The following is a 22,771-nucleotide window of genomic DNA, read 5'->3' as shown; positions in this document are numbered from 1 at the left end:
AATCTGAATATTATGGCTCCCATCCTACCTCTAACATCTGTAGTGAACTTGCATTTAAAATTTCCTGAAACATCTTTAAAAAAACAAGAGAGTAAAATCTAATCATTAAGAATGTAATGTATTCCAACAGCCTCACCTGGTGAAGTATATACGAGTTTACAAGTAACGCCTGAGGTGTGATAAGTAATGACTGCAGTGCTAATACAACGTGATTTTATTTATTTATTTTTTTTACTAAAAACAATAACACCCCATCTGCTGTACTAACAAACACAAATACCTATACCTGCTGCATCAGCTGAAATCAACAACACACACGCAAGCACACAAAGCATGAGCAGTGAGATTCTGTGCTGTGATCAGCCACAGTGGGCGCCATATTAATATAAATAACAGGATGAGATCTGCGCACACAGACACTTTTTCCTCTCCTGGTGGAGGTTGTTATGAGTTCCTTTCTCGTTGGCAGGAAGTGTGTGTGAAACAGAGGGAGCGCTGCATGTTATCACTGCAGGACTGAGACAAACATGGTCCTCAGATGACACACACACACACACACACACATACATAGCACTGACCAAAGTCCAGCATGGACAGAAGGTAAACAACCACTAATAAAGTCTGTCAAAGAGTCACGATGCAAACACATTAATTATTTTAAAATATTTATGTCTCTGTGTTATTTTTTTCTAACATTATGTACAACTGTTTGTTCTCTTAATTGTCTTTACTTTCAACTATCATGCTTTCTTTTATGCTGCTCCACTGGGATTTTCAATTATTCTCCAAGGAATAACGTTTATTGAATTGAATTGAATTGAATTGAATTGAATTGAATTGAATTGTGTTTCCTGGCTCTTAAAAATTAAGATGTATTTCAGTTTCTGTGTGATGCCTAACCACTGCAGTCGGTCAGGCTCTCAGCATATCAACAGACAACATAAAATTAAAGCTTGACCAAACAAGCACAAAAGACAAAAGACTTCCTATCCATTTTGGTCTTTGCTTGGTCCAGTAGGACTGAATGAGTCATGTGTATTCCAAATCCAAAAAAACCCTAAATACTTGCTGTTATTGTTACTTGAGGACAGGACAAAGTAAAAAGTCAGATCAATGGCATTACAACAGATTTACAGCATCAAATATAAAACCTTTCGTGTGTGTGTGTGTGTGTGTGTGTATATATTACTGTGTGATATGTCAAAATATAATAAGTCAAAAATCATTGTGGTGCATTATTGTGTCATTATTGCATCCACAAGGGGGCAGAAGACAAGTATTAGATAGTGTACAGCTATAAAATGAAGCATAAAGTCTCAGAAACTGTATTACATGGTTCTGCTGAACAGATCCCCAATGTATGGATTCTCACAGCCATTTTATGTTTACTTAAAGAAATAGAAATTAGATATCAGGGTTTATTCATTCATTATCACAAGCGCTTAGTCCGACGAAAAACGGACTAAGCCACGGGAAAGCTGGAGCCTAACCCAAACACTCACACCTATAGGGAATTTATAGTAACCAATTAATCTAACATGCATGTCTTTTGATGGTGGGGGAAGCTGAAGTACCCAAAGAAAACCCATGCATACACAGGGAGAACATGCCACTGTCCAAGCTGCACCCCAGCCAAGGATTGAACCAGCGACTTTCTTGCTGTGAGGCCACAGTAATAACCACTATGCATGCAGCCCAGATCAGGGTTTATGTTTCTGTACACAGTGGAGGAAGCTGGAGTACCCAGAGAAAACCTATGCACAGGGAGAACGTGCAAACTCCACACATAAAGGCCACCATTAAAACCTCTCCAAGCTGAGGTTTAAACTAGCAACCTTCTTGTGTGTTTCTCAGCCAGAGTATGATGATCCAGTAGAAGCATTGCTGTACTGAATGAGGAGATCGGTGGACTGAATGCAGATCAACTTTGTGTGTGCACATGTGTCAGATCTGTGTTCAGGCCTCCCACCATGAAAGCATCCCATTAACTGAGGCAGTCAGCACTTCTAACCTGGTTTCCTTGGTTACAACCTTTTAAGATACTGGCTGAGGTCCAGGGTCATGCTTGTTTGGCACCATTCTGTGAATCAGTGTGTAAGTCGATCTTTTTGAGGAGGAATGTAAATATGACACCTGGAGTAAGGCCTTACTTATTCTCACTTATTCTTCATTATGTTACTCTTTAAAACCCTTAAACATCTTTTAAAGGGCTAATTTTGTTTGCAAGTTATGATCAGGATTATGATTATGTTATCAAAGGATAATCATAATTATTATCTTTTCATTTCTAATACGTAATTACCAAAAAACCCTGCAATGTACATCACAGAAGGCAACAAAGGTTGGTAAGATACTCACACTAAAATACCAATTGCTTTTTCTCCTGGTTTAACACTTTAAGACTTTCAGTGCTCATGCACTGCATTGTTTCACTTAGTACACATAAGTTCACACAAGTACAAAGGTAAAAGTACAAAATGCAAAGATCTACAAATTCTATACAAAATACACACCAAACAAAGCTACAAATTTGAATTTGTTTAAATTTTCTTTATGAATGCACATTTATTATTCAACCAGGAATTTTTCCATTATTGTATGTGATATTCTACTCACCCTCTGGTCTGTATTGCGCTAGTATGGTAACAGTCTGTCCTGCATTCTTCAGAGCTGCAGCTGCCTGCTCATGTGTTGCACTGGACAGGTCCACCCCATTTACCTACATATACAAAGTGCACACAATTACAGCCGAACTTTAAACAGCATCAAATTTACTTGTGTATTCTTTAAGCCTTGAATGCATAACATCATTCCCTTTTCTGCACTCGCATGTTTGAATAAATAAAGGAATTCTACTGGGACTGTCAGCATCTCTGCAGTCTGAGGATTAAATCCAGCTTGAACCCCTTATGAAGAAAATTAAAACCACATTTCATTCTGGAGAAACAGAAAATACATTTTCAGGCTTAATACACACATCCCTGCCAGTCATAACTGCCTGCTGGCTGACTGGTAAATGCAATACCAGTAAGCAAAAACCTCCTCTGGTTTTCAGAATGCTATAGTTGGTGAAAAAATCAAAATGCTCATTATGTTCAGCTTTGGCAGGAACCTCATACTTATTCTTAGCTGGATGACAACACAGCGTCAATGTAAATGGGTGGATGAACTACATGGAGAGGCTCTTGAGAAAGATTAACTGTTAAAAAAAAATATTCACTTCATGAGACCCCCGTGTGTAAGCTATGCAACAATAAAAGCAAAATGAGAGTTATTAATAACAATAATGGTTCCTATAATTGTGCTACATCCTCCAGAGAACTTGTATGAGATCGTTGCTCATACCGACAGAATGCGGTCCCCCTTTCTAAGTTCTCCACAGAGATCAGCTGGACCGCCAGCAAGTATGAAGGATATGAAGATTCCCTCTCCATCCTCTCCTCCTACAATGTTGAATCCGAGACCTGTAGAGCCCCTTTGCAGGACTACCCGTCTTGGTTCCCTGGAGAAAGACACAAATTACACATTCACTGTGTTAGAGCAAGAAATGATGATAGAATCCTCCTTTTCAGTGGAGATTTGCTTGATGTGATAAATCAGTATCAAATTATTAATTACATATTATGATGATTTAGACAAATATGACCAACATGCATTGCAACATTGCTACTTTATTTAGATGTAATTATGTATGTATCCATGTACTTTATGAAAGTAGGTAATTGATGGTAATAAACTGATCATTTCATTCATTCATTCCTTCCTTTAACCGCTGATTCCAATTAAGGGTCATAGGGAAGCTGGAGCCAATCCTGGTAATAACAGGGCGAGAGGCAGGGTACAGGTCTCCATCCTATCGCAGGGCATGATCATTTCAGTTGAAAGATTGTTTACTATGTCTACCAGCAGGTGTCAGTATTGTACTTCCTGAATCATGTAGCAGCACTAAGGTTGCTATGAATTCTTACAACTGTGGGTGTAGAAGGTATTAAACACACATTTAACTTTTTCACTAATCATTCTAGACAGAATATATAAAAAAAAGTAAAGAAAACATTTTCTTGATAATTCAGAACATCTTTTGAGCCTGAATGAATGAATGCATGACGGATATGTTGGATCAGCCACATGTGAAATATCCACATGAAACTTGTTGTTTTTCAATGCAGAATACCAAATTAAAATCCAAGAGATTTCAGAAAAGTGGAATCACTGTATCCCCTAGTCACGTGTTACTTCTACATATTTATCAAATATATCATCTGAAATCACCAACTCAGAAATACTAGAAGAAAATTCTGCTCACTCAGTAGCTATTTATTAAAACCTGTAATCCTCTTTTTGCACTACTAATCAGAGGGAAAGAGATGAAAGAGTAATTGGAAAAAAAAAAAAGAAGAGCAGACGTCAAAGTGACCATCCCACAGTCCGCCTGAGGCTTATCAGATTTATAATAATCAAAGCACATTCATTGGTCAAAAGGTCTATGACGAAATCAGTCATATTCTGGTAACCAGGGTGATGCCAGTCGAGTGACGAGGGCTGTTATAGGCTGTAATCCCTCCATTAAAATGGATTAAAGACAGTAGAGCAGCACTGAGAGTATTTGTATGTGTGTGTGTGCATGTGTCTATGTGTGTGGAGGAATGTGTGTGTGTGTGTGTGTGTGTGTGTGTGTGTGTGTGTGTGTGTGTGTGTGTACATATGTGACCTGAGTTTACATGCCAGACAAAATTCACATAGACATCTGCGACTTTTGTGCCAAAACACACTCATTGAAAAGCAGTTCTACAGCAGGCAGAGGACAGAGTTCACTCAGTATACATGGGGACCAATGCAACCTAAACTACTCAATTCAATGGTTTCATAAAACAGCCATAACAGTCATTTAGAGGAATGCTGTAGATTTCAGAGAATAAAAGTTTAATTAGTTAAATTATGCAAAACCTGAAATTCCCTTAAACCAAACCACTGAAATTATTTTAGCAACTAGGCACAACATTCCAAACACAAAGGAGACATAAAGAAACATCTAATGATAAAAAAATTAGGTCTCCCTCAAATATGAAATCAGAGCTTTTAAAATGCACAGTTACCAACCCCGGCACAAAGAGATTCCTGCAATCTGATCAGTTTTTTTCCTCTCTCTACTTTATTTTCCGTTAAAAATAAAGACATATCATGTGTGTCAGCAGGTTTGAGCTCTCACCTTGTGACATCATCATCCCCGGTCATAGTTCTGGGCAGCGGTGAGTATCGTGGTGTGGTCAAAGGGGCGGGGCTTACAGACTGACTGCCACTCATGTAGGGGCTTATATGATTGTCCTGGTGTGGCGAATATGCTGAAAGAACACATAAATAAGTGTTTGATTGTTATCATTACTATAGTATAATTTTATTGACAATAGTTTAAAAAATCCAAAAGCCTGTTTTCCTGTTTCTCCTCCTGCTATCTTGGATTAAGAAATATACATGAATAGTTGAAGATTTGGTCTGAATAATTACACTTCCATTTGTATCATACATGTGTGTAATTTCAAGTATAAAAGATAGTGGCACCAGATAACATTTAATGATCTGTGTAGACTATAAGTTATTAATGTATAGTGAACCTTGATTACTAGAATTAGTTTTTTCCCCAGAAAGGCAATGATGAAAACTTTAGCTACTTCTTTTATCTTTAGAGGTTTGTTTTTCTGAGCTTTGTAAATGTCAAGCTCACAGTCCGTACAAAAAGCCCCAATTAGACTTGCATGTTTAGTTTACTGCAGGTCATTTATTCAAAGTTTAAAGGCCTTGTTTAGCAGATAAAGACACGCTTAAAACACTGTTTCACTTTCAATGAAGCACACTAAAAAGTTTTAGCTTCTCATTGACAATATGCAAAAGAAATGAGTAAAAATACTTTCATGTTTAATGTTCAACTTTTTATCTCATTTTTTAGCTCTAAAATATCACTTCCAAACCTAAGCCTATTGAGTTCCTGATGACAAAATGTAACATTTTCTTTGAAAAGATGCTAACATTCATGATCTGTGTGAGGTTAAGACTGCATAGCTAATGCAGATAGAGTGTGTGTTTATCCTTAAGTGTAGGGTCTGCAGATGACAGAGAGGGATGGTCTCTACCAGTAATCTCCACAGGATTTTTTTAATATATAGTTTTTATATATAGTTTGCTTCAGTTCCGGCAAGTATTTCCTGTTTTATGCATTTAGCTACAAGACCCAAACATCCAAAATCACAAAGAGGTACGCGTTAGCCTACAGAAGTTCTGCCGTAACCAGCCTGACACCAAACCGGCCTTAAAGGGTAAACAGTAAACTGTCTGTTTTCATCCTCCATGTAAAAGCAGACAGGTGGAAAGGCCTGGTTGACAGTGTAGCTGATCAACAGTGTTAAGCTCTTGACTGACAGTGGTCAAAGGAGGGACAAACAAGGTGTTGGGGATGGGTTAAAAACAAGTTTGTTAATGCTTTGACATAAGATATCACAGGGCACCTTGAGAGGTCTTGCAGGGACCCATTACCAAATAGGTTTGAAGCATTTTGATGGCATGTGAAGGATTAACTTAGGGAGATGGTCAAAATATTTGGAATCTAATTAAAAGTTCATTTATCTTATATGTTTTGGATTAAATCCTGTAGTATTTGCACCTCAACTGTGGGGGAAAAAAAGGTGTTAAAAAGATTGAGGTAACTTGTGTTCACAAGTTGCCTTAACTTAATGGCATGAGTATAGTCACATCAAGCTTGTCCAGTTTAATATTTTAATTTTGATTGACACTTTTAATGAAGGTTGACTTAACACTTGCTTTTTATTACCTCCGTCAAGGAGGTTATGTTTTCGTCTGAAACACCATAATATTAAAGAAAGTCTATATTAAAAAATCCAAAATATAATTTTTTTGGTACAGGGTTCACCTGTATGATATTGTTACCTTATAGAATAATTGCCTAGGTCATATTTAAAGGTTTTTTTTTTACAGAGAATGACAAGCAGCAAATCATCAATTGTATGAGAGCTAGGTATGGTGTCACAAGTTGAAGAAAATGTGACTTAAGCATTTAGGCCGAGAGGCTAATGATAGGTTCCATACGTGTACTTTCTATAAGAAAGTACACGTATAGACGTGTATACATAGTACAAGTACACGTATATACATATTTTAAGCAGTTCTAAAGGTATTCATAAAGATGTACCCACTGGTCAGAAAGGGTTCAAGCATTAATGGACAGCTTGGTTGCTGATATAATTGAGTTTGGCTTTGGCATTGCATGCAATGAAATTAATTTAAGTATTTACCTGTTCTTAAGAAATAAGATGGTGTTTAAGATAAGGCATTTTAGTTGTATAGCACAATTCAATTACAGGGTGGTTGAAGGTGCTTTAAACGGGTATTAAGATAGACATCCCAGCTTGCACAGTGGTGTCGTGGTTTGTACCAGTGCATCACAGCAAAAGGATTCCTGGTTTGAGCCTCACTCTTTCTATGTGGAGTTTACATCTGGCAAAAATAATCAAAATATAAAGTTGAACAGACTTGAGATGATTATTCAGATTTGCCGATGCAATTAAGTTAAGACAACTTGTGAACATATGTTGCCTAAATCTTTTCAGAAAGAGTTTCAGCTTAACATTAGTTGTTTAAGCTCAAATCCAAGAGTAGACGTGAATATATATTCTAATTTTCTTTCAATTCAAGATTTTATTTTAAGTTACTGTCTTAATTTAGGTCCACACAACATCAGAACCCCTTAGTTGAGTGTAGTAAAAACTTTGCAGGCAGGTGTCTTACTTTTTTAAGGTCGGTCTACCTTTTTTTAAATTTTTTTTTTATTTTTGTGTACCTGGGATTCCTTCTCTCCATCCCCATCAGCATCTAATGCATCCAAGTATTTCCTATTGTATATAATCTACATAAAATGTTACCTTTGTTGCTTAAGATAATGGTCTGATATTGTATAATTCATGCGGGAGATGCTCTGAGCTTGCCAAATACTCACAGTTAGTGACATCAGGTGGAGGGAAGTTGTCATTAATGAACAGGGAAGTGTGTTTGGCTATACGGAGGTACACAACATCAGGAGTGGATTTTAGAGCAGCAACTGCGTCCTCATGTGTCACCTCCTCCAAACACGTGTTATTTACCTATATAGAAATGAAAATGTTCACTATACAAGAAGTCACACAGTAAACATGAGAATAATAAACCACAGCAAAAAATACTGTCATACAGTTTTGTTTAGACTATGAAGAATTACTCTAAATTTGTTAATGTTATGGATAAATATTGTCTTATGTATTAATTAGCATTATGACAGATGCTACAATATAGTTACAGTAGCCCAGCAAAACAGAGAAAAAGAAAGCAATCTTCAGAAACATGCTTGGTGAAATGTCATATTTTGTACTTTGTTGCTTTTTTGGGAAGATCATTAGATTTTGTTTGACTAAAATAAGCCTATTGAGTACATGCTAACAGGCTAAAAAATATACTTTGGACTCGGGCCTACAGCGCATATGTGTTTTGGTATATACTCATTCATTCATTCATTCATTTTCTACAGTGTATTCTACAGTCCAATAGGGGTCACGGGGAAGCTGGAGCCTATCCCAGCATTCATTTGACAAGAAGAAGTTAGACTCAGTGGAAAAAAAGAATCTTACAGCAACAAGTTTGTCCCCTATTTGTAGCCGTCCATCTTTGTGTGCAGCTCCTCCCTCAATGACTTTAGTCACATAGATGCTGTTGTCACCAGGGACATGCTGGTTTCCAACTCCACCTGCTATGCTGAATCCTAAACCTGAAAGGATGAAAAACAAGTGATCATAATTTCATATTAAATTCATATAAAATTTCCTTAATGTTAGTTTTTTTTTCATTGATTAAATTCCCATATCTTTTACATAAAGCTAAAATTTTGTTTTCACTTTAGAATTAGAGGACAAGAAAAAACAAGCACATTTAAAAAAAAAAAAATCTTCTGTACCATCTCAGGCCTTTTATAATAGAATCAATACACACCATTCAAACAAATAGGTCATTGTGTAGAATATGACAACAAGCTTTGGATCCACTTAAGTTCAATAAAGTGTGTTGGAGCACCTAATCACCTAAAACCTGCAGGATAGTAACTCTTGAAAAACCAGAGTTTGAGATACCTGCTTAAGCCTTTCATAACTTGAAGTTTCCAATTGCATTATCAATTCTCACTTATCCCTGCTCAGATAGTTTACTTTTTATTTGCAGTTTAAACATTAAGAGAAGATTCACACCAAAGGCTTTTACTTAAAAAAAGATGCCACTAAACCTCACAGACTTTTTAAATTTGGAAGCAAAAATGGTATTACATGATCAAAACACCTATTGTTTGGTGCTTTGTCTCACCTTTGGGCCCTTTGACCAGTTTAATGTCCATGACTCTCTCAGCAAGGCTACGTCTTCGTCGTATACACAGACGGACCAGACCTCCAGCCTCTTTCAGTGCCTCCACGGCTCCACTGTGAGTCACCTCCCTGACATCTGTCTCATTCACCCGGACTATACAGTCATTCACCCTAAACCGCAACATCACATACAGTAAAGAGGCTGTTTGAGTTGTAGAAGAAATACATGAAGAAATGAAGGAGAATTCTACTGCTCTAATACTACACACAAGTATAGAAAACCACAGACAAAAGAAAAATCTGAAGAAAATTTTCCTTATTTTGACTGGGTTATAATTAAGGTTAGATGTAAGGGGACAGCTGATGATCAGTTAGAGGTTCAGCTTAAATGTAAAGATAAATATTGTACGATATCAATTTGTGTTCATATTAAACCGACTGGGTTTTGTACCTGAGTCGTCCGTTCTGGGCTGCAGCTCCTCCTGGTATAATCTTGGTGATGAAGATAGAGGGGTCTTCTCCAATGTGGGGGTTATCAGTGCCTCCAGCAATACTGAAGCCCAGGCCCGAGTTACCCTACATATAAACACACAGAATTATATGCCTAAAATAAACATTTTCAGGGCATTATTACTGCTCTTATTTTGATTTAAGGTTTCTGTGAAACATAACCCAAATCAAAGGATGACATTCTATATTACAGAACACACTGCTCCTTTTCTTCTCTCTCTTGTCTAAATCATCAAGATAGAAATTAGCATTTGCTTGTCAAATAGGTAGTTTAGGCAAAACAAGTCAATCTGTATGGCACATTTTATGTACAAGACTATTCAGTGGGCTTTAGCCATTAAATACAAAGAAGCAGCTGCTGTTTCATATTTTATCATTTTTAATAATAATAGAAGGTTCTGCATTTTGGGAGGGGGATCTTAAAGAAGCTAGCTTAAACAAGCTGCTTCATGCTAAAGTGGATGACCATGCTGCTATCGAAAGCACATAAACTAATTTATAAATATAGTTTAAAAATAGAATTAGTAACATGTATATGCATAGTTAGGACTCTTAAATTTATTGTACTTATGACTTTGGTAATAAACCAGAGACACATCACCCAGAAACTGCTAGGTAGGTTGCATAAGATGTTGTTAATCACACTGGAGTAATTTGCCCCCAGGATTAAAACTTCCTGTTGCCAAAACCTCACACATCATTAAAACCTCAGCATACTGCTTCTAATATACTAAATACCAACTCTCACTTATTGTAAGTATCAACTATCTCTAAATACTATTCACTTGGCAATCTAATAATCATAATGCAAATATTAATAAACAGCTCTATTGACACACAGCAGCTCACTCATGTAAACTCCACTGTTATCTACAGAGAACCATTGCTCTGTGCCGCTTTCTCTCACTGCTCATGCTCTGTTGTGGGTTTAAGGTTATTGGAATATCTGCGCTTTTTTTTGCATGGACGTCCATGGTGACTTTACAGCAGATCCAGTCAAGCAGACAGAACCAGGTCACAGGAGAAAAAGCGATGAGGAGAGGGACAGAGAGATGGCCTCGGGGGAGAGAGAAAGGGGAATATAATGAGAGAAGAGGGGTTGTAGAGAATCAGGAAAGGAAAGCAGGGAAGGATGGAGAAGAAATCGAGGGGACAGTGAAAAAGGCTCAGCAGAATTAGACTAACACTCAGGCTGAGTAAGGAAAAAGAAGAATGAGAGTAAAGATAATGGAGGATTAGACAGCTGACACAGGGCAGATAGAAGTTTTATACTTAAATCTATACAGTTGTTCAACTTCATCTACTTTAAACTAAACCCATGATAAAATACCCTCACAATGCCTGGCAGTGTGATAGAGAAGAACATTTATATTTTGGGACAAGCTGATGTTTATGGTTTATGTTTCAATCACCACAAAGAAAGTTAAAGAGACACTACATACAGTGCAACATTGGTCAAACAAAGCAACAAATAACAGCTTAACCAAATAATAACTGTACAAATCTAACTTTAACTTCAGAGTCTTATTTAATCTGGAGTGAATAAATAGTATAAAAGACAGAGTTTGATAATGTGCATGTCTCAAGTTTTTACCCGCTCAAGTGTGATTTCCTCATACTCATAGTCTGCTTCTGTTCCATTGACCTGTCAATACAAGAAGAGAGAAAAATATCAAGATAAATAATTCATTAAAAGTAAATGTACTACTTCAACAAAAGCTGAGAAGAATTAGCAACAGTGTATATCTAATGTGTGTGTATATATGTATATATATATATATATATATATATATATATATATATATATATATATATATATATATATATATAGTGATTATTATTAAGTAACAAAATTCCAGTGATTCATGATTACACATTTCATCAATATGTAGGCAGCATTTTCTTGGTGAAACGTAAGCTGGAATATATTTTTTGGACATTACTTTTATACAGTACTTTAAAAGTATATTGCATCTATCTTTTCATTTTCTATGCTTATATAATTTAATTTAAGACCATAAAATGTTCAAAAGGCTATTAGGATAAGTGTTGATCCTAGAAAAAAAAACAGCTCAACAAAAACAAACAAACAAAAAAAAACACATTATTACTATTAACCATCAGAAATTTTGTGCAGAAAAATATTTTCCAGAAGGGTTAGCTTAAAACAAATACCTTAAAGAGAAACATTTTGACCCCCAAAAATATATTTATGTTTGTATTTATGTATATATATGTTTCTGGGATACAATTTCAAGCCAAACTAAGGTGGATATTAAACAGGACATGGCTGAGACAGAAAGGTGGACATAACCATGACAAGAGAAACTGCCCAATCAGAAATGTCCAGCACTATGAGTCCCAACCAACATGTTTTGGCAAACCTTAAAAACACCACCTCTCTACCATAGCTGATTCATGGCTGATATTTCTCCTAAAAGTCTGTTTACTCCCTGTTTCCTGCTGTTTATATGGAGGTATCAGATGACAGGACTCATCAGCATCATCACCTTATTCTGGCTCCCGAGGTCAGACTATAGCAAAAAACACAGCTTTGGCTCTTGGTTTGGGATCCCCCATGTTTGAAAATATGCCCTTCAGATTTTCAGTGTTTTGGCATGTAACCCTGTTCAGAGTATAATTAAGCAGATTGTTAGAGACAGTTGACAACTTCTATATTGCATATTTGCCATGGGTTCATAAGTGGGTTGTTTTTTACTTTTAATTTTTAACTTTGTTCTGAAAAGCTGCCGTGACTTCCAAATTCAGCAGCATTTCTCTTTATCAGTAACTCTGTATTCTTTAAAACACCAGTATTTATGAACAGCTGGATTAAAATCTGAACTGGAAATATTATCTTTGCTTTTGTTTCTTCTCAGTCCTTTTTTATGTTTTTTATTTGTTTGAATATGAGGCCTTTGATTGTCTGTAGACATTAGAAACCAAAGTTTGTAAAAAAAAAAAAAAAAACAAAACAAAAAAAAAACAACAACACTGCACTGTTCTTTGTTTTTTAATTATTTGATTTGATGTGTTGGTAATATAGAAGCTTCCTAAACTATTTTTGACTTGTTACTCTTTATTTCAGTCAACGGGGTTTATTCAAAACACTGAAACTCTTTTCTTTTAAGAGACATGTTGATAGCATAATGTACAGTCATACTTCGATTATTCATACTTTCCCATTAAAGAAAAAAAACAGCTTTCTGTCAAATAAAAAGAAATTGACAAAAGTAATAATAAATAAAAATGTTATAAACATTGTTATTTTCTAATTTTGGTTCAATGGAAATATTTTTATTTTAAAAGCAAACAAATATGATAAAATAAAATATGTTACATCACTCATAACTAAGGTTTTGTTGAACAAAACTTGTTTCCAACCTAGTCAACCTCTCAATCAGATTTCTACACCTGTTGAGAGGTATTTTGTTCCACTATTCATCAGAAAAGTGCTCGAATTTGACCAGGACCGATTTGTATTTTTTCTTCAACTCATCTAAATGAAAAAACACTATTTTATATAACTCAATTATGATTTAGCAAATTTTTAGTTATTGTTCCTACTTTTAGTCTCCAGTTATTTGCGTTAATGTTGTAAATGCAGCCTTTTTTAATGAACGTGTATGAATAAACTTGAGGACGACTGTAGCTATTTCATTGGATATTTAAATTACACATAACTGATATAATATCATGCTGCTTAATATTGCTTGTTATTAACACCCAGTTCAACCCCTTTTCTAAACTAGCTAAATCTAAGTCAAGGTTACAAGGGGTCTGGAGCCAATCCTCATTTCCATTGTGCAATAGGCAGAATACACCCTGGACAGGCTAACAGTCCATCACATAACATGAACAAGACAAACAACCATGCAGGATCACGCACTCACTCCTTAGATCAACATATAGTCCTCAAGTAGTCTAAAAAGCTAGTTTAGGGATGCTGGGAGGACTTTGGAGTTGCCAGAGAAAATGTGCAACAAATATTAGAAATATGAGTTTATACATTTTTCATGAATGACACATACCTCCCAAAGATTAAGTTTGTAATAAACACCTAATGATGATCTATCTTTGATGTCATATTTCAGTGCATTCCAGCTGAACTGGTTGAGCCAATCAAATGCTCTGCACTATGAAACACATTAACATCTACATTTTCCAGCTCAATGAAAACTGTGTAGATAAAGCTGATCAGACCATCATATATGTTGTTTTTCTCTCAGTTTATACTGGGAGTTTGTTTTGCATCAGATACAGCTGCTGCAAGCGAGCAGGAACACACACAAACGCATTTGGACGACTGGCATCCCAGTGGCCCGTGTAATCCGCCTGGCTGTAATCTGTGTCTGTGCAGTCAGATTAGTTTAGATTTTGAATTTCTGCTGCTTTATATTAAGGGCATAGTTGTCCATCAGCCACCATGTACTGTAATGTGTGTGTAATTATGTACAAAACACACTATTTAACTTCAAGCAGAGTACTGTCTGTTTATTAAGTTAATTTATGAAAAACAGGAAATAAATAAGTGATAGAGATTGATGTAAACAAAAGTATTTTGTTTGTTTTTAAATATAGTCTAGGTAAGTACCTAGTACTATTAAGTTATCAATGATCTGATGCAACTTGTGTTGTTTATATGGACAGGATGGCTGGAGTACATATGTTTAAATGCATTTTCCTTTCATGCATAATTTTTTTACCCCCAATAACATTGGGTTATATCTGTCTCTGTGAACTCATCTTCACTTTCAGTTCAGCAGAAAGTAACTTCATAATAATGGCCAAATAGATTTTTTTTAACAACATACTGATTCTCTACTGCACAGCTTATTTCATAGAATACAGAAATATTGCATCTAGATAAAAATTATTTTGCAGGGGCAAAATGTTCCAGAGCTGTGTCTTGATGTTGGCCAGGTACATGTTCCTGTCTCAGTTCAAATGCTCAGAAGGGTTTTTATAAGCATTGACATTCACCTGTGATTAATTTTTGTTTTTTTGTGGTTCATCAACATTGAAGAGATTATTAACAGCCACAATACAGTGTGAATTATGGTTCAGACAAATCAAAATGTAATTCATCAAAAGAAGCTCCTATTTGAGGGAACAAACTTAATTTGTAGTATTCTACCATCAACATTCACCAGTTAGCAGGATAAACAAGTGAAAGAAATAGAAATCCTTTGTTATATAAAATGTATTTAGACTAGGCTACAACAACATGACAATGCATTCACTAACTCACGTGTCCTTTAAGCCGCACCAAAGGTCAAAATCAGTGTCTTATGGTCCACTGAACAACTAAAATCTGATAAAAATGTGCTCTTAAGTCATTATGGGGAATTAATACTTGACTTTTCTTTAAAAAAAAAAAAAGAAAAAAAAGCATCCAAAACTGGCCATTGAAAGTTTTCCCTCTCTTCATGGTGCCAAGCATGCAGTTTGTTATTTCTTACACCTATTTGAAGCAGTACTCACATATGGAGGAGTGTCGATGCTGTCGGTGTTGACCACCACTGGAGGGGGGTTGGCCTGCAAAAGAGAACAGGGAATTTGTTAATAGCTGTTAGGTTCAATAATTTTACTATAACAGCTGAGAAACAGTGTGGAACTTAAACAGAAAGATAACGACTTACTCGTCTCAGGTTTTGGTACAACATGTTGAGTACATCTGCTATGGATTACCACCATGAAGCGACTGCATACACCGCATGACATACTGCACAGCCCTTAAAGTGGACAGTACTAATGTACCACACTGCAAACCACACTATATGACAATTTGATCAAACTCTTCTACAACGCCATTAGGTGCTCTCACCAATATAGTGTTGCACTACAAAGCACTCTAACACCCAATAATTACATATTTCTAATAATACTCTGATAGCAGAATAACGTAACACTGCTGCTCTTTGTTTTTATGCCATAAACATTTGCTACAATGTCCAAATATATGTTAGCCAAGCTAAATCTCTGAAATTAAGCTGACATTTATTCTTTCTTTGAATTATACAAAGCAACTGTCTGCAATTATCCATTCGATCCTTTCCCTACCCCCTGCTTCAAAGTGATTTCACTCTAAGCTCTTGTTTCTCAGAGGACTCGTTCTAGAGCCCAAGCCTTCGCACAACAGAGCTAAAAGAATCAATGGTGGAGTTCCTGTCAATGACTTTCATTACTTACTGTCTTTTGGTTTCTATGCAAGAAATGAGAAAGAAGCTTGTACCAGTTAATAGAAAGCCACAGATTTCCTTTTCCTCCTCATATTTAAATGGGAAGCAAAATTCTTATTGCTCCACTCTTTTGCCTTATGTGCACATCTACTCGCCAAAAATATTTAATGCCTGTAAGACCACCGTTTGCAGCTCTAGACCTCTCCAGTATATCAGCTTTGAGCGTGCCAGTCCATATCTGGGGTCCAGCGCTTGTTATGTAGGAAAGAAAAAGAAAAGAACAAAAGATACCAACTAAACCGCAATCAAACAAGCTAGAAAAACAACCGGACAACCTCCGCCAACTCGGTGTATGAATGTGCAACAGAGCAGCAACAGCATCTATCCCCTGGCACTAATCTCTTCCTCACATCCACCCTGTTGTACTGCTTTATCTCCTCTCTCCCTCACTCATACACACACACACACACACACACACACACACACACAAACACACACATTATCTCAATCCATGTTTCTCTCCCTCTGCCACATGTGCAACTGTCTGTCAGTCAAGCTGACTAGATGCTTGATCCCACACGGGCAGAGAGAAGGGGTGGGGGGTTGTGAGGCCAGAAGGATTAAAGGTACGGTGGGAGGAGTAAAATCTGCCTGCTCAACAGCAACGAGGAAGAGCAGACAGATGCACACAAACAAAACGCACAGGCAGGAATGAAAAAAGGACAACAGCATGAGAGCAAACGTGGAGGAAGGCTCAGAGCAAGGGAGGGTGTGGGGGGTGAGGGGTGTTAAAGTACAATTTAAAGTTACTGAGGACATACTGACAGCTGCAGCTGATGTCATCTGTGTGTGTGGGGTGTGTGTGTACGAGTGTGTTTATATGTTTGTATAGAGAAATAAAAAGATAGTTATGAATGTTAAATGTTTCTATAAACATGCTATTGTTTTGGAACACAGCATTAAAACATTATGTTCTCATAGAGGGTATTTATGAGGGCCAATGAAAAATGTTTCAATATGAATAAGTTTTAAAAATGACAAAAGATCAATTCCCAATGGACACTAGCTTGCTATCACCGGTATACAGTGGCTTCAACAGTACAAAATTAAATAACCATAATATGCATTGACAAATTACAGGAAGTGTATTTCACAAAATACACTTCCTGTAATTTGTCACTACCATGTGTTTCTGAACACTAAACTTAAAAAAAACAAAAAACAAAAAACCTTTTGCAAAACTCAATTAAATCAAAACAAGACATATGCAGTAAAACTGACAAGAAAACAATAGCTTGGGTTTTGGATAAACTTCATTTTCTGACTTTATTTATTTAGTACTTCTTTGGTTTGCTTTTAGTGTTTTTTTTTTTAACCTTAGGACCAAAAGACTAATGAAATAGAGTCGTCCACAATGTGCTGAATGAAGGGCACATTGAAAAGCTCACAACTGAGGGGTGCACAAAGCAGGATTAATGGCTTAGCAAGGTATGTTGAACCTAAAAATCAGAGTTTTCAGTGTCACAAAGGTGGGGCTCTTTTAATCTGTCACCATTGTAACTTAGACTGATCCCACAACTTACTTTGGAGCTTTTGATGTTCAGAGTTTTTGGTTGTAATCTCAGTAAGACGTGCCGTGTTTCAGGATTTAATATCTCAGACAGAAAAAGATCAGAATGAAACGACGTTGATAACATTGCCTGAGGTAGGGATGTTAAATTGGCTACTGTAACCACTGTAAGTGTTGCCATCCAAAACAAATAAACACTTAATCCTCAAATAACTGACAGAAAGTCATCTTGAAAGTCCAATTACCCCATTTGAATGTTCATGAAACATACGTATTTAATCAGCAAATTTAATAATATTTTAAAACTAATTATAAGAACATCTCTTCAGCTTTTAGCGTATTAAAAAATTGTTTTAAATGTAGACCTATTTACTCATAAAAAAACATTCTGAAGGAAGACTATTGCTGTATTAATTGTTTGCATACTCAAATTAAGGGGAATTAAAAACATACTGTAGGTCAAGTCTTTGGTTAGAATTAGAAATTCAAAGGAAATTTTCAATTGGCAAAATGAATTGATTTAATTTATTAGAGACATTGTGAGGAATTAATCTTGATTCATTACATTTTAATCACATAACAACAGTTATTCTAAAAGGCAACATTTTTTTAATTTAAATAGACTTTAGTGGATGACAGAATGAAGATGACAGACATTATTTTCATAAACTCAAGCTCTAATAATGTCTGGAAAATGCCTTTAAATGCATCTGAATGCAAAACAGTAGGAAAAGAAAATATCTCTGCCCAGGATCATTATATAATGTATGAAATAATATCCCCTGAAACACCAAAAACTTTCATCCTGGACTTAAAAAACCTTCACTGTTGAAAACAAAAACCAATACTGAATGAGTCATTTCAGGTAAAACTATAAGCTGACACCTGACAGGTACCTCACAAAACTTTTTAGCTAAACCACATTTCCCAGTCTATTGTCTTTCCTCAACCTTATGTGACTCCCTCACCATTTTAACAACACTGTGTGTGTGTGTCATTCACAACGCGACACATCCAGCTGGTCAGTCAGCTGGTGATTCCACTGACATGCCATATCAGACGGTGCCATTATGTAACATCAATATGTGTGTGAGAGTGTGTTCATGTGGCGTGTTGTGTTACACAAAAAGGCCATAAGAACAAACGTGCACACTACATTCATATCCAGACAGTATTCTGTTGCTCTGTGCAAGTGATTGTTAGTTGTTACATAAATGTTGTTACACCAGCTGTGTTATCATGGCATTATGGCCTGGTTCAGTCCAGTACAGCTTAGGAAGAGCTTCAGGGTATCTGTAGTTTGACTTATCAGGCTGAGACAAAGAGACAAACAAGTGATTAAGTCCCTCAATCAAAGCTCACATGCAACCATACAGTATACAGGGTGATTGTTTAGACTTGTGGAATTGCTTGTTTCCATGTGTACGTGTGTCAGCATGTGTGTGTTTAGAGTCCGAAATAATTCTAATCTTTTTTTTTTTGATACGCAAACTGCTCTGTTCAGCTAAATAATTCCCAGATAAAGAATAAATGTATCTGTAAAAAGCAAGAATACTATGACAGTTTAGAACGCACAGCAGCTCTTAATTGAATAACTGATCAATACAATACAAACACAACTGTGCAGGCACACACTCACTTGCACACACTAGCGTGGAAGAAAGCACAAAGTGAAAAAAGAAAGTAATCGGCTAACAATCTGGCAATTTCAAGCCAATTTGTTGCAAAATAACCCACAAATGTAAATCCTTATTTCCAAATTTGTTTCCCAAACATCACAACACTTTTCATTGCCGCACCACTTCAGATTTCATGGTACTGTGCCGGAGTCTACACCTCCTAACAATGGCTGATGTTAATAAGTGGTACAAAAACCTCTAACAACTTATCTTAGCATCACAACCCAGTTTGTCTTCATAATGTACAATGAAACTCCTTTTGAATAATGATATAAGCAGATGTGGCGTGACTGATCAAATCAAAATGACCAGGCTTATCATGTTAATCAGATTATAAGTATTGTCTGTCTCTGATCACTACACCCACAGTACAGTAACCTAATAATCAGTAACTGGTCTTTCATAGGTTTAATGTTGTTAATACAATATTGATTCATGTGAATGGTTATGATTTATGCCATAGCTGGAAAAGTCCCCTTGGACATCATCATCACATCATCATTTGTTATGAAGTCCAATTGAGCAATTTTGTTACTTTTTCTTTTGTTATTTCCATATAATCTCTAATTTACCCACATTCTGTTTGTTCAGTCTATTCTCCTGCTTTCAGCATTGTTCAGAGAGCAAGAGGATGTCACATCCTGCACAAGTTACACCTTTATATCAATTCAGTTGACAATTAAGAGTGCAGCTTTATGCAAAGATCATCAAACAAGCACTTCAGTCTTTTGGTGCTATTGGGCAATTTGGACATGCATGTTATTAAAATGGCAATTTTTCTATTTTGGCTTATAATGCTAAAAATGTCCTTAACGACAGATACTGAATTTAAACAATAAGATATATGTTTACAGGTTGCTTACAGCAGTTAGTATAGCTGTACTGTATTGTTTTACAATATGACGCCTTCCCTTCACACTGTGACGTTCTCACTTTAATTGAGTCTCATGTCATTAAAACTATCTTAATCTATTTGTTTAGATTAAATATTCAATTTTATCTTCAAAACAATTTGTCTCTGCCAAAGCATTCCTTTAAATTATTTAAATGTACATCTGTTGTTCAGGACCTACTGTCTACCAATGCATTTTGAGGAAAATGTTTTTGTATTTCATGTTTATATTGTCTCTGATGGACTGGGAACCTGTCAAGGATGTAACCTACATCTTCCACAGTGATTGCTGGGATAAGCTCCAGCTTCCCTGCGACCCTTGATTAGACTAAGCGGTTAAGTAAATGGATGAATGAATGAATGCTTATATTGAAGAAGAATCTACATCAGTCTTGCTCTCTCCAAAAGTGAAGACAAGAAATTATTGGTCATATGCACACCAGGTTCTCTTCATTAGTCTAGTCCTTGATGGCATATATTCATTTCAAACCTACCTGCACATGTGCCTGTATTTGTGGAAAGCTGTGTCTGAGTGGAAGATGTTGGGCTGACGCCACAGAGTGTGCAGTCCAGATATACGTGTCATTGGGCCATGGCCTGCACCCAAATTTCCCTCTACTCTTTGTAGGACTCTTTTTCACACTGTCTCTCAGGTTTTGAAACTTCCCTCTTGAACCCCTGATGGCCAGGTTGGAAGGCAGTGTGCTCCAGCTATAACTGCCCAGCCCCGAACACAACGGGAGCTGCGGTGAGTGGAAAGGATGGATGGACAGTGACTGGGAGGCATGGGGAAGAGGAGAAGGGCAGTTGTGGTGCTGTTGATACTGCTGGAACAGCGAGTGGTGACTTGGTGAATGGAAATGCTGATGGTGGTAGATCTGTTGAGTCGAAGGCGAAGAAAGCATATGACTGGGCGAGGCTGTCAGATGGCACTGTTGCGGAGTATGGTGCTGCAGGTGATGATGACTTGCTGATATGTGAAGCTGGTGGTGACTTGGCGATAGATGAATCTGACGGTGGCTAGGTGATAGCTGAAGCTGGTGGTGACTTGGTGATAGCTGAAGTTGGTGGTGGCTTGGTGAATGCGGAAGGCTATTTTGAGAGTGCGGTGCCAGTTGGCAGGCTGATGCTGGTGGAGCTAGTTGATGACTTGGAGATGGTGGGGCTATGTGATAATAGCTTGGCGAGGGAGAAAGAAGTAGTTGTTTTGGAGAATGGCAGCTATGCTTTGAATGGGAATGCTGCTTTGGTGAGTGTAGTGGTGAAGGTTGCAGATGGTGATTTGGCGTTTGCAACAAATTTTGGTTATGCTTCAAATGAGACGGACTCTTGCCTGACTTAGCCTTCCCTTTTCCAGATTTGCCCTTTGAGGAGCTACGGCTGGGCATTTTGGGGCTGCAGCAAAACTCATGACTGTGGAAATATGTGTTCATAGCTATAAAGACTCACAAAAAGTCTCAGGGATCCTCTGGTTATCTTTATCTCAGTACACTGTCATCTTTACAGAGATGACAAAAGATAGGAGCTCCTCAGAATTACTTATGTCTGGATAATATAGGTCATGCCTCTCAAGATAGGATAATCCTCTGTTTCCAGTGCAATGCTGGTCTTTCAGCCGTGGGATAGCAAAAGATTATAAAACAAATGGTCCAGTAAGGGCACTGGTTTTGTCTCTTGCCCCTGATGGGCTAAAGCATTGGTAAGCATTGGTGAGCTCAACAGCAAAGCATCCTTTTTTCGGGCAAGACCTAACAGTTCTTATCTCTGTGTTCTTCCTTTGTAGCACACTGGCCCAATCAAAATCCCCTTGGGTTGGAGGTCAGTGAAAAAGTATGTCCCAAAAGGAAGCAGAATAACCCCTTGGGTAAAGCTCCAGTCAGTCCTCTCTTTATTTGGGTGTTGGTTCAGGGGCTTCAATGAAAAAAAAAAAAAAAAAAATCCTTCTGTTGCTGGACGATAAGGCTCCTCTCCTGCCGTTAGTCACTCATAGCAACTCATATTATCCACATATGTTACTACGTCCCACATCTTCACTCAGACGTTTTGGCAACTCTTAGATGTCAAAGTTTAATTACTCCCAAAAGTAACATCTACAAAACATGACCCAAACTTAGAAAAGACCGGTCTGTTTGGTTTACCTTTTTTTAAAAAAAAAAAAGAAAAGAAGTTATTTTTTCCATCCAGCATACATAAAGGTCAGGTTTTCTTGAGTCTTCTTTGTATTCCTTTCACCATTGTGTTGTTTGGCTTCTTCACCAAAGATGAAGTGAAATCAGTCCATCTATCTTTCTCCCAGCTTCTCTCATCTTTTTATGCAACCTCCCTCCGACAGTGTCTGCCCCTCTCTGTCTCTTTCTGCCTCTCTCTGCCTCTTTCATTCCCGGACTGGCCAATTAGGGACTTCCCTGGACTCCTGCACATGACAGCACCCAGGCATGACTAATCGATAGGCAACCAGAGACAGTGATACAACATTTAGAGCTCACTGACAGTGCATGTGTGTGCATTAGAGGGAGCGCTGTGATTGGTGGACAGTAGTTGCTTCCATC

The 22,771-nt window shown here is 37.0% G+C and overlaps 1 protein-coding gene across 1 annotated transcript in view; it reads right to left on the bottom strand.

Moving 5' to 3' along the window:
* Window positions 1-22,771, bottom strand: part of LOC306759244 (disks large homolog 4-like) — a 111,891-nt gene that overhangs the window by 24,837 nt on the left and 64,283 nt on the right. The window contains exons 5-13 of the mRNA XM_079244814.1: window positions 15,384-15,437; window positions 11,494-11,544; window positions 9,841-9,965; window positions 9,391-9,560; window positions 8,670-8,806; window positions 8,006-8,150; window positions 5,210-5,342; window positions 3,346-3,502; window positions 2,617-2,719 (exon numbers count right to left, since the gene is read on the bottom strand). Of these exons, the coding sequence (XP_079100940.1) occupies window positions 2,617-2,719; window positions 3,346-3,502; window positions 5,210-5,342; window positions 8,006-8,150; window positions 8,670-8,806; window positions 9,391-9,560; window positions 9,841-9,965; window positions 11,494-11,544; window positions 15,384-15,437 (1,075 nt within the window). The remainder of the gene's footprint in view (window positions 1-2,616; window positions 2,720-3,345; window positions 3,503-5,209; window positions 5,343-8,005; window positions 8,151-8,669; window positions 8,807-9,390; window positions 9,561-9,840; window positions 9,966-11,493; window positions 11,545-15,383; window positions 15,438-22,771) is intronic.

The sequence above is a fragment of the Telmatherina bonti genome (assembly GCF_933228915.1).
Source record: "Telmatherina bonti genome assembly, chromosome: 8".
Taxonomy (NCBI): Eukaryota; Metazoa; Chordata; class Actinopteri; order Atheriniformes; family Telmatherinidae; genus Telmatherina; species Telmatherina bonti.
This window is presented reverse-complemented; position numbering and strand designations above follow the sequence as displayed.